Genomic DNA, 12,765 nt, shown 5'->3' with positions numbered 1-12,765 from the left:
CTTGCTGTCTTGCTACAGCAATCTTGCATTATCTTGTTGCAAGTGTAAGTTAACCTGTCTGCTGAGATGTGGCTTTGGGTTCTTTAATTTTCCACTATCCATGTTTCTTTTCCTCGTGGGAAATGCCATCACAGAGCAATTTCTATTTGCAGTAAAAATGTTGACTAGACTTGAAATGACCTACCTAGCAGTAATGTACTACTACCAGATTCTAGGCTGAGGGTAAGGCTGTCATTTGCCTGTTGTGGTCTCAAGACAACAATGATGAAGAAAACAGAACAAAGCTTAATTTTAACTGATCCTCTAGTTACATGGCATCAAGTCATGGGTTTTGTCTTGAATTCATTACATATTGTCACTTTCCAAGCTTCTAAAAAATTATTCTTACTATTTCTAGATACTTCCCACTAGTAAAAGTAGCCAAATGATAACATTCACTTTTGCTAATGGAGGAGTGGCCACAATGAGAACCAGTGGGACGGAACCAAAGATCAAATACTATTCTGAACTTTGTGCACCTCCTGGAAACAGGTATTGTAGCTTACAGCAGTAAATTCTTTGTAACAGGGGCTGTGTGGCTTTTTGATATTGTTTTGGTGGGGAAGGGGCTGTCCATAATCAAATAATATTACTACAGTCATCATTTAAGCAAATATTTTTGCATAAAGCTTCAATTCTGCAAAATTTGTTGATGCATTCTTGTTGTCACTGAAATTCCTTTGAACTTGGTTTCACATTCAGTAAAAACAGCATCACAAGAAAAACATTCTGCCTTAAATGATAGTAGATATATTCACTCTCTTTTTACATACATAGTGGCTTTAAACTTATATAACTATATATAAAGTGTTCTAATTTATTTTAAACCCTGTTTAGTAATTATATCCTTGACTGAGCCTTGGAAATCATATAGTCTTAAAGATAAGCAATTATTAACTTATGTAATGAAAATAATGCTTTTTCACAGATGAAAATTCATCTGAAAATACTATTACAAGTACAAAAGTTAATTTCTAATCACATACGTTTAGTAATAGAATATTTTCTGAACTGAAACTGGCTGTTCTGTTTTAGATTATATTGTGGGTTTATGTTTTACGTCTCTTAAAACTTATGGTTTAAGTTTTATACTCTTAAGTGTCTTCATGCACATCAGTTGGAAGTGAACATCAGTGCATTACCATAAGAAATCTAGTGTATATACTTTTAGCATTAATAGAACGTTTGTCTAAAACAATGCAACAGACTTAAAAATTCCTCAGACTGAAAATGTGCCTTTTAGCTTCTCCACTGTGACACTGTTTTCTGTATTTGTGTGGATTTTGTTTCTCAGTGATGTTGAGCAGCTGAAGAAGGAACTGGATGAATTGGTCAACGCTCTTGAAAAACATTTCTTTCAACCAGAAAAAAATAATCTGCAACGGAAGACTGAGTAAAATAGCAAGATTACTACCTTAATTGGTTTATTGCAGCATTAGAAGTGCATTATTTAAGATGTAAGGCTTTTTAGGACCAAACATCTGAGAACACAGACCAAAAAGACTTCTGCTTTTATTTTGGGTACTCTTGGATCTAGTGTCTTATTTTGGAAGGAAAGTACCTTTACCCTTAAAGGACCAAAAAATGACAATCAGTTGAACTAAAAGCTTTATGAACTAAAAGTTGACTGCCAATGTATTTCAATCAAAACTCATTTTAATTAAATATTATAAGTAATATCCTGATTTCTGAAATGCAGCCTGTTTTGTGGGGACTTTTATTTCTATTGTGTGTAATCTGATAATACTATGCAACTTTATCTAGGCTGAGATTTGCAAAGCAAGTTCTTCTGTTAACAAGAAGTACTGAAAGCCTGTGGTGAGACTTTGACAAAGTTGGGGCAAATGTTTCAGAAATAGTGATCTTTCTTGGGGATTTTGGCCCAAATAAACTAGAATGTCACAGTGAATTTGCTGGAGAGCTGTTTGCTGTGGGACCATACCTCATATGCCAGGTTAGAGATACTAAGTGTACTAAACTGCCTTTTAATACCATGAACATATTAAGATAATATATCTACATATAGCACCTTTCTGTTGCCTGATTGAACTAAGCATAATTATTTGACGCATACCCCAGTCTCAGAGTCTGTCATACTGTATGCTACCATGACTCGATGCATAAGTCTGCATGTCTAATTTAGAGCAGAAGTTTCCATTTTATTGCATGCTGTTGTCTGCACTTGCAGACCCCCAGAGGGTTATTTGGAGGTTACCAGTTGACTTTAGTACAAGGGTTTTATGCGTTTTCAGTATTCGTTTTGGTGTATCAGTGTAGCTCTAACAGCCCCAGTACTTCTTGGGTAAAGAAACCTCTTTGCCAGAATTACTTCTGGTATCCCATGGAGAATGACTAGTTGCCAGACGAAGCATAGATCAAGTTTAGCAAATTATTCATAAAGGGACGAACTTGGCATTCCATCCCCAGTAAATACTAGCTCACCTTATTAGCTAAGATGGTAAGCAAAGAACACTGGACGCCTGCTTTTACCTTACAGACTTCAGAGTTATCATCGGAGGACACAAGGAAAGGAGTAGTCCCTGCATTCTGTGGCTGTCACGACAGTTTTTCTTGGCTGTACAGACTCAAAGGCGGCATCTGAATCATTCATATTGAGGTCCATCTGTGTGGCATAGAAAATTAACTTCAAAATAAAGTAATAAGAAGGGTACTGAGGAAACAGAGTATGCTGTTAATCAAATCCTAGTCCTTTAGAGTAGAAAGCTAAAAAGATAGGTTAGTTTGTGCAGAAAGTGCTTGATCACACCCTCTACTTTTCTGTTTCCGTTTCTCTTATACTAAGCCAAAGATGAGACAAGTTTTTATTGATACATGTTTATTTGGTGCCTTGAATAATGCAGTCCATACCCCTAAATAGGACCCTAGGGGCTACTGAATGTAGTAATAACTGTAAAGGGAATCTCCATATTGACTTCAGTGCAATCAGCTTTGTCACATTGCATGAAATTTCTGCACATATCAACTCCTACTGTCCCTTCCTTCTGAAAATAAAAAGCTAAGGACAAAATAAAGGCTTAAAATATAGTATTTTAGACTTTTTTTCATGCATGTTAAGTGTGCTAAAACAATGCATTTGGCATGTTGTAAATCTGAACTGATTCTCAAAAGGAAGTAGAACTTCTTAAGACACTGACACTCACTGACATTAATTGATCACCAGTCCATCTCCACCTGACCTTGTGGCAGAAAAGTCTATTAATCTGGGTTTTTTTCCTCATTAAAGAAACTTTTTTGCTCATGAAATGTGAAGGCAACATTACCAGTCTTTTAAAATTTTGGGGTTTGTCATCTTATTTTTGTCCCTGGAAGTATGTTGAGGGTTCCAAGGCCAGCTTGTGCCTCATCATCTAGACCCGAGATCGGGAGGGATTTCAAGACCATCCATAAGAGGTGGGCATGAAAACAAGGATCTATTATTAAGGAATTAAAATGACAATGACAACTTTAGCTTTTGACATAGTCCACATCTGAAGTACTTATCAGTAGTAGATGTTCCCTTGTTCCATTTCCTCTGCTTCCTCAGTACCTGTGATACTGGGTCTCCAGCTGCCTGAGAACTGGAGTAATAGGGGTGTGGTACAAGTTTGTGGCACCAGAGTGTGTAATAGTGCTGACACATCACAGAAAAAATATGCACCTGGGTCTCTGAGGTTTCTGTGATAAGTTTCAATGTGGCAAGAACTGAGAAGAGAAATTAAGCAGGAACCTTACTCACTGCTCCCTAACCCTGCTATTGCAAAGGTTCCTCTTTTCTTCTTTCCATGCCGCTTAGCACAGGAGGTCCTGCTTTCCTTCATTTATGAAGAGGGAGCAGGGAGACGTAAAGAGAAGAAGGTAAGGGGGAAGAGTAAATTGAGAAAGCATGTGGAGATTGTGTACTCCTTACTGAAGTAGGAGAACAAAGCTGAAAGGGAACAGCTCCCATGTGCTACTGCTGTCTTTTACACATTGATTAAAAGAAAAGAGCAGGAGGATGAGAAGCAGAATGGAAGACTGGGGAACCTGATTCTCCTAACTTACCCTTAATTTGTTCACCCTGCCATTCCCAGTATGAGCCTTTCTATGTGGAACATCCTTGAAGGAGCGCTGTCTTTCGGGTGTGCGTGTTAACGGTTGGTGTAGGGTCTCATGTTCAGCTGCACCATCAGTTCTGGTAGAACAGGTGGAAGGATGAACCTTGCGGGGGAAATGGAATCTGGTTTGGTAACTGCAAATTATGACTTACATACATTCACAACCATAGCTACATACTTTTTATAAATGCAAAACTTTAAAGCTTTATTATTCTCCCAGAAGTCAAGTTCTTTATCCTTGTTATTATTTTGAATACAACTTGAAGATTGCCCAGTTGTGCAGCTGGGTATGGGGAAAAAAACCTCTTGGAAAGCTCAAGAAATTTCTCAGCATCATGATGAGAGGAATGCATGTGCCATTTGTATGCAGCTATGACTTGTTTCACCCTGCATGAAGATGTGATTGGTTCTGCAAGGAGTAGCACTTTTTATCTGGTGGCATTGGGCTTTTTGGCTTCTGGATAGTCATCTACTGCAACCTGGTATCAGTCTCTCACTACCGGCCTGGCACAGACACTACCGAATGTCTGCGCCTGTCTCTAGCCCAATGTCAGGCTGGGGGAAGGAGGGAGAGACAGAGGTGCATGGTCCCTAGAGCAGAGTAGGGGCCTTATTTCAAGGTACTGGCTACGTGAGAAGTGGAAGGGTGAATGTTGGGCCTATACCTGAATTTCACTCTTGGTGGAGTTGAACACGTGGCTTGTGACTTAACCATAGGCCACCCTTGCAAAACACGGTTTCCCGCACTGTATTGCGGCCTGAGCTTCAAAGCAAAGGGCTTTTCATAAGCTCCCAACCCAGACTGCTTGCTGCCTGGTTGGATGACATTGGTCAGTGCTTCTGAGACTGACTTGTTCGTGGTATCCAGCCTCTGTGTGATCACTGTGGACTGAGGGTCAAGATTAAGACAGGCCACCCAGCCACAGCACCTTTGCCAGAAGATAGAGCAGTAGGGGGGATGCCATGCTGGGGTGTGCGTCATCTTCCAGCATGCTAAAGACAAAAGCTGCTTGAAAGAAAAATGCTGAAGCAAGAGCAGTAGTACCCATATGATTAACATAAAACACGACCTCAGCAGCCTAAGTAGGCAGAGAACAAGTGGTGCTACAAACCTATGGCACGTGGAGCGGACTGTGCAGCCTCCAGCTGTGGCCCCAGTTGTATTTGACCTTAAACTGCAGCGCAGATGGATGCACTGCAGCTGGCCGGGCCAGCTGTGTTACTTGGCTGGTGAGGTCCCCAGGTGTCTGGGGTCCCAAGCTGGAGAGCACAGACAGAGGAACGGTTCTACAGGAGGCAGGCTGGGGCAGTGCCTTCCATTTGGGCACCGATGAGCCATACCCAGGGCAGGGGAAGCTTCATGGATCTGCACAAGCCTGAAGCCCTGGGCTTTGTTGAGGGAGGTGATTCTCCCCCTCTACTCTGCTCTGGTGAGACCCCACCTGGAGCACTGCATCCAGCTCTGGGGTCCCCAACACAAGACAGACATGGGCCCGTTGGAGCAGGTCCAGAGGAGGGCCATGAAAACGGTCAGAGGGCTGGAACACCTCTCCTATGAAGAAAGGCTGAGAGAGTTGGGGTTGCTCAGCCTGGACAAGAGAAGGCTCCAGGGAGACCTCATTGCGGCCTTTCAATATATCAAGGGGGCTTACAAGAAAGACAGGAAGATACTTTTTTACTAGGGCCTGTAGTGACAGGACATGCAGTAGCAGTTTTAAACTGAAAAAGGGTAGATTTAGATTGGACATAAGGAATAATTTTTTTATGATGAGGGTGGCGAGACACTGGAACAGGTTGCCCAGAGAAATTGTGGATGCCTCGTCCCTGCAAGTGTTCAAGGTCGGGTTGGATGGGGCTTTGAGCAACCTGATCTAGTGGAAGATGTCCCTGCCCATGGCAGAGGAGTTGGACTAGATGGTTTTTAAAAGGTCCCTTCCAACCCATTCCATGATTCTTTTTATTTTCATTTGTAGCACATTTCTTTTTTTACAGAATGTGGTAAAGGATGCTTTACTGAATTCATGGGGAAGGTCTGAAGATGACAGTAGGGTTACAGGTCCTGAATTTTTTTATTGTTTTCTGTATTTATCTGAACATCTCTACAGGCTTGAGAGGCATGTTTATTTTACATCTGCTTCTACACACCAAGCCTGGATCTGGATTTTGCTAATGTTTCCTCTCTCTAGGAAAGCCATTGTGTTCAGCCTTGGCCAGAGTCTGTCAAGGTGCTTCACTCTTGAGGGATGCTGAGGAAAACCAGATGGCCTGGTCCATCCCTCAGGTTCCTGTGACAGGCTGGGTTTCTGCTGAGCTGTTGCTGTCATTTGTGGATCATCTATATGCATTAATTACTACTTCTGTCCTGCCTGGAGATCTCCGAGGGACGTCATTTCTCCTAGGAGCAGGCAGTCCCTGGTAGTGCCAGGGTAGATGAGTGGCCGCCTGGCTCGTTCTGCTAACATGCTGATAGTAGGTCCATGATGATGTTGCTGCGTCTATTGTCACTGTCTTCACCGTTCTCCTTGTTTCCACCTTTAGAGGGAACCTCCTCATCCTTCTCTCATCTTCCACCTAACTGGTCCCCTAAACTGGTTGCCTCTACCACGTACTGGTACAGTGAGACAGTGATTTATTGTCATCAGGCTGAGAACCCCTTTTTTTAGGTTATACAGAAGGTCTTATGGAGCAGGTGAATATGGTATAAGGCAAGACAGAAGGGCCTTTATAGCCATTCCACAAAGGCCTACAAGAGATTGCATGCTGTACACTGAGTGGAAGCACTTGGAGAACTCTGCAAGCGTCTTTGAAGTCTGTCAGCGGGGCCAGCAATGAGCTGACGTGTACTGAGACATCCTTAAGATGGCTTCAGAGCATCCTCAGAAACAGTACAGATATGGTCAAGATGATGGCCGAATCTGTATCATTCTGTCTTCCCACGGACAAGGAATTTACTTGCTCCATTCCCTGCTCTGTTCGAAAGAGAAGTTCACAACCTCGGGTGGGGGGAACAAAAAAACCCACCACATTGGTTTATCAAGCTGATGATTGAACAGTTACAACAAACTACAGAATTATAAGATGAAACTTGTTGTTGCTAGAGTCTTTACTGACTTTGTCTTGCATCAGAGAAAGAGGATCTAGAACTGAAATAGAGAACTGAAACAACGGCAGGAGTAGTATTGCAAAGTGGAGAGAAGTTAGTATTGCGAGTTGGAATGGGTTCTGAGCTACAGCTTCTGGTCTAATTTCTCCACCAAAGTGTTGTGTAAGATAATGAAGCCAATTTAGAGATGATTAGTCCCAGGATGGACATTAAAAAAAAAAACCAAACAGACAAATGTAATTTGTGACTAATCAGCCTTGGACTGGGAGCACAGGCACTAATATTTTATCCAGAAATGGCAATTGCCATGACTAGAACAAAGAATACTTGCAGACCAGACTGAACCCAAGTGTAAGGCAATCCCTGGCTACTCCTAGAGAAAGACACATCCCTAAGTTACCAAAACCATGTAAAATGAGCCTGGTTTTTATAACAGATGAATACTCATAATTCCAATGAAAGTTGCAAACATTTGATTCTACAGGGAATCATGCCTATGGGGCTAGTGGGGAAACGCCTCTAGACTGAGGAGAAATTAGCATAGTACAAAAAATTCTGCCAAAAAATAAAAGCATAGTAATGCTTTAAGACTAGACTGATGGACTTCACTTTAAGTTTTTAGTTTCTTTCTTTACTAGTCATAACTTAAATCCACCCCTGAATTTTTTTTTTCTTCAGTAAACTTTATGAAATGGTTTGGCTGGAAGGAAATAAATACATCTCATCTTCCTTACAGGCTGTGAACTTAGTCCATAGCATATTATGAAAAATACAAGTACTGTACTTGAGTTGCAGATGGATTTATTTGAGACTTTTGCTATATAACAATAAATCATACAAGAATAACTGGAATTCACTATAAAAGAATATTTAATAAATAATCAATTATTTTCATATTGTACAAGTATGTGTTTACATCTGCAACTAATTCACCTACAAAGTTTCTATAAATGAAGTTTCTTGCTTACTGTTGCTTTTCAAAGTTCTAGTGGTTGTGGGGATTACTTTGACACACCAACAATAAGCAAACCTTATATCCTTGTTTAACAGTCACTGTGAATAGCAACGTTAAAATTACATTAAATTAACATTTGTTAGCTAAGCACCGGCATAAGTCTTTACAAGATTGGGGACTTCTAGGATTCCATGGCTGAAGGCACCTGGATGCCATATGTAAGTAAAATCTAAAAATTAATTGTAAATAAAAATAATGACCAGCAAAACTGTTCTCTGCCCATAAGTACAAAAGTAATCAAAGGTAATTAAACTGAGCTGAATTGCTTTCCTTCACAATATTTCACTGTACTGTGTAGGCACACAGATTCATCAAGGATAGTATTTCTGCTCAACTTCCAAGTGGAAGCCAACATTTCCCTTTTGTATAGCGATTGCCAGGTAACTGAAATAAGGTCATGCACCATCCAACACTGTGCATAATGGGATGAGCCTATTAAACTGCCCAATCATATCCTAACACCCACCTAAATAAAATGTAATATAAATGATGGCATAGCAACAGCAGCTTCCAAGCAAAAGCAAAAGCTTAAAATACTTGCACATCACCGGTAATCCTTTTCAAATGTATTTATGGGAATGAAGGTGAGGGAGGATTAATCATAACATCTGAAATGCGCAAAAACACAGAGGCAGCAGGCAGAATCTGTAACAGTAGCTCTTTCTTGACTCTTTCATCATGACCAGTGATAACAGAAAGCCTCTTGCCTATGAAGACAATCACTAACTAATGTCACTGGCATGCATTCCTACAGCGTATGAAATAAGCAAACGTGCTATAATAACAGTTATCATTCGAATTTTGTTTATGGAATGCCTGGAACTATATATAAATAGCATCTGGAGATACAATGTCATTGGCTGAGAACTTAGTACTTCATCCAGAGGTCACTTAAGTCAAAGGTAAGCAAAAGTTAGTATCATGCCCTTATTAAGGTACTAAACAGATTTATATGAAACAAATCAGAAATAAAGATTTGGACTATTTCATGTAATAATAGTGAATAGAAATTCATCGTTATGGGTAATCCAGAGGGAAAAGTACAGAGGCTTATAACGCAACTGAAGCACAATGTAGGTGCCCACATTCAAATTCATAATCCAAAATGTTACTGCTCAACTGCTGCCCATCTATGGAGCAACTTGAACTCTGAAAGCATCTTGGGTGGAAACTTAAAATTTCCCATTTGCCTTGTTGTACTGCAAAGGGTGAATCCACAGTCACAGCAGCCCCAAATTCTGCCCTCACCCATGGCCAGGCACATTCAGCCTCAATTTGTACTGATCTACAATCCTACCCCAACTGGGATCAAGTGAGTAGACGCTTCTCCTCCTTGGCCTACAAGAATGGCTTCATAGCCTATGTGTTCTCATAGCGTGCCCAATACAAGCCTGTATATTCAGGTTCTGTACAAAAGGCAGTGGTGGGGTTTTCTTTGCATTTTTTTAAAGTGTGACTGGACAAAGGGATAATGGTTAAACTGGTGTTCTTTTATAGATCATGTTTGCAGGATGCGGAAAGCCCAGGCTGATTTTCCTCCTCAGTCTGAAGAAGTTAATGGATGGTAGTGTGTTTTAGTTAACAGGCTACTGTAAACAAAAGCTAGCCTGTGAAGGAAAAAGGAAGAGAGATTTACTGTTTCAGAAAATCGAACATTATTAGGAAGGCTAGTGTTCAGGGCTTTCACCTGAATACAGGGATTCCAGTCCCTGGAACACATGGAAGTGTTTACTTTTTAGGGACTGGAATATATGACGCCCATTCTGGTTTTCTTCTTGTTTTCACAAATGAAACTTTTTTTCCCCCTATATAAGCAACAGTTCCATCACGAAGCAGAGAGAAGGAATGCTGTCCAATGTAGCCTGGAGGCTGATGATTAGGAAACTTTCATGGGATGCAGGCTGAAGACTCTCAAACTGAGTAGAAAAAAACCTGGTCTTCCTGCATCCTGGATAAACAGCCATAAAAGGCAGAGCAACCTTTTTGTTCTTCAAATAAAGCACCTAAATACCTATCTTCAGGGAAGTGTGGATGTTGTATCATGAGAATGGGGGACTACATCTTTCAGACCTGATATAGGTGCTAAAACCAGAGAGAGAAGGAGACTTTAGGCACAATCCCATCTTCTACATTTTCCTATCACCTTACGTAGCTCATGAGCTACATAACATTAAAATACCTTTCTACCGCAAGGACAGACCATAAAGAACAGTTGCTGCTTTACCACACGGCTATTCAAAAGCACTCTTTTGTGCCATGAGAGTTGTTTTTTTCCCTTGTTATCACCAGTCACACAAGTGTGTTCATATCTAAATGCTCTTTGTTTCATCTGATATATCTTTAAACTCTTTCTCGTGCATTGTTTCTAAACCCTCTCTGCAAACAATTTGATTTCTGTCATAGCAGCATTTTAAGTCTGTATTACCAGCACCGAAATGAATGGTCACTTAACATGTACACTGCTGAACATGGTGGAGTTTGCTCCAGAAGCCTACTGTGACCTGTGCGTTTCTGCACTCTATCTCATTAGTAGTAAGTTGTTCTTATTATGACATTTTCATCTGTTGTTGTGCTGGTGACAGACATCAGACTAATACCTTCTAAAACCATTGACAGATCTTGTATTTTTGTTACTTGGATTTTTAGCTTTAATAAAAAAGCAAAATATTCCAAAATAAAATTATCACAAAATGTTGCAAATGTTATACTAAAATTTCCTTTCTTTTTGAGGCACTCAGATACACTATTTTTACTACACCTTACCAATAAGCATTACAGAAGATTGGCTGGATTAAACAGATAATGAGTGACTGTTCCTGAATAGTTTTTCAAGGTGTTGAAGTCAAGTTATAAACACTTCAGCTTTGTTTTGTCTTCTATTAGCTGTAAGGAAATATTTTATGTCTACTTCAATTAAAAAAGGGGCAACCATTAAACCAATGTAAGTTAGTTCTTAACCAAGGCATTTCACTTTGCTTATAAAATATTTTATCAGAACATAAGTAATTTGACAAAAACTCTTCTAGGCAAAGAATTAAAACTTATGAGCCTGAGATAACACGAAAAATAATAGAGGGCCCCATGAATGAGTTCAAGCACAGTCAAATTTCTTTCCCAGCTATCAAAGAGGAAAAGGAAGGATTTATATTTGTGATGCTCTAGTATTGACTTCTCTTGTTCAGGGATCTTCTGAGCAGCACCTTCTGAAAGGCAACAGTGAGGCAGTAAAAAAAAGTCTTCCTAAGACCACTGGTTGGTAATTTTGGAATGCATGAGCCTTGGCTGAAGTGCTGGAGCTGTCTGGGTGGGGACTGCAGTTCACCGTCTGTCGTAACATGATTACGACATCTAGCAAAAGGACACACTTGTCTCAGATACTGAGGCCAGCGGGTGATAACTGGAGTAAGAGCGTTGTCCTTCGAGGATGGTTTAAAGATGTAAGTCAGGCACGGTCTGCAGAGAGGTGGCATTCCTACTCCCAAGGAATGCAAGGGATGTCATCGAAAACACAAGGCACTCATACCTATTCCCATGTCTGAAGGAGAAGCAGCAAACCATGAACTGAGTACAGATTGGGAACAAGTGCCCTGAGGGAACTGCTGCTTTCATACCTTGATTCACAGGTCAATGATCCCATAAAAGTATACCTAGCAAGCAAAAGCCATGTAGATGCAACCACCTTACACTTTGCAAGCAGGGGATGTGCTTACATACCAAAATGGGACTTGTTGTTCATTACCCGGGGCAACATTGTGCTTGCATTTGACAGCTTGCTTGACTGTTTCCCTCACAGCATAGCACACGTGCAGCAGCAGACCGAATTCCCTTGAGAAAGCTCTGATTCTACAAATGTGCACAGACTGAAAAGTGAGTAAATCAGTGGTCTTACTGCCAAAAAGACTTGGAATTAATTGAATGCAAAAGTGATCTGCAGAACGGGAATGTGGGGTGCCTTGATCATCTGGAAAGAGCACTTGCAGAGGAGTATAATTAAGTCTCCGGATCCTTTCATTCCTTATCCTCTCTGGCAACTAAAAGACCAACTAGTGCCAACTCTTACAGTGATTTTATATACACCTATATATATATATATATATATATGCATGTGTGGCTTCTCGCACATGGAAGAAGCGGGAGCTGGGCAGGAAGGTGATTCAGAGAAGAAGGTGAGCCGGGGGAAGGCTGCCCCGCGGGCAGGGCTGGGCCCAGACCCGAGTGGGGCTCGCCTGCTCCCAGCTTCCAGGTGCCGGGCGAGTTCCAGTTCTGTGAGCAAACTTCCCTGTGGAAATGGTTTCCCGCCTTACCTTCTGTGCTCGCAACTTCAGCCAGCCCCGCGGTCCTCCCGGGCTCACTCCGCCGAGGCGACGCTGACATGTTTTCTGCGGGAGATGAGAGGTTGTGACAGACACACGGGGCAGCGTCGCCGAAATCCTCCTCGAGACGAGCGAAACGGGCCGGGGAGGGGGCTCAGCTGCCCTCTGTCGCGACACGGGCGCCCGCCTGTCGCCGCCCGC

The 12,765-nt window shown here is 41.3% G+C and overlaps 1 protein-coding gene and 1 long non-coding RNA gene across 3 annotated transcripts in view; one reads left to right on the top strand and one right to left on the bottom strand.

The window, feature by feature from the left end:
* Nucleotides 1–1,724, top strand: part of PGM2 (phosphoglucomutase 2) — a 20,230-nt gene extending 18,506 nt beyond the window's left edge. For both annotated transcript variants that reach the window (XM_082315166.1, XM_082315167.1), the window contains exons 13-14: nt 398–531; nt 1,334–1,724. In XM_082315166.1, the coding sequence (XP_082171292.1) occupies nt 398–531; nt 1,334–1,436 (237 nt within the window). In that variant the 3' untranslated portion in view covers nt 1,437–1,724. The remainder of the gene's footprint in view (nt 1–397; nt 532–1,333) is intronic.
* Nucleotides 1–12,765, bottom strand: part of LOC309592083 — a 20,582-nt gene extending 7,817 nt beyond the window's left edge. Inside the window, exons 1-3 of the long non-coding RNA XR_014228509.1 lie at nt 12,556–12,765; nt 4,081–4,236; nt 2,530–2,662 (exon numbers count right to left, since the gene is read on the bottom strand). This is a non-coding gene — a long non-coding RNA (uncharacterized lncRNA). The remainder of the gene's footprint in view (nt 1–2,529; nt 2,663–4,080; nt 4,237–12,555) is intronic.

The sequence above is a fragment of the Platalea leucorodia genome, assembly GCF_965183815.1.
Source record: "Platalea leucorodia genome assembly, chromosome: 6".
Taxonomy (NCBI): domain Eukaryota; kingdom Metazoa; phylum Chordata; class Aves; order Pelecaniformes; family Threskiornithidae; genus Platalea; species Platalea leucorodia.
This window is presented reverse-complemented; position numbering and strand designations above follow the sequence as displayed.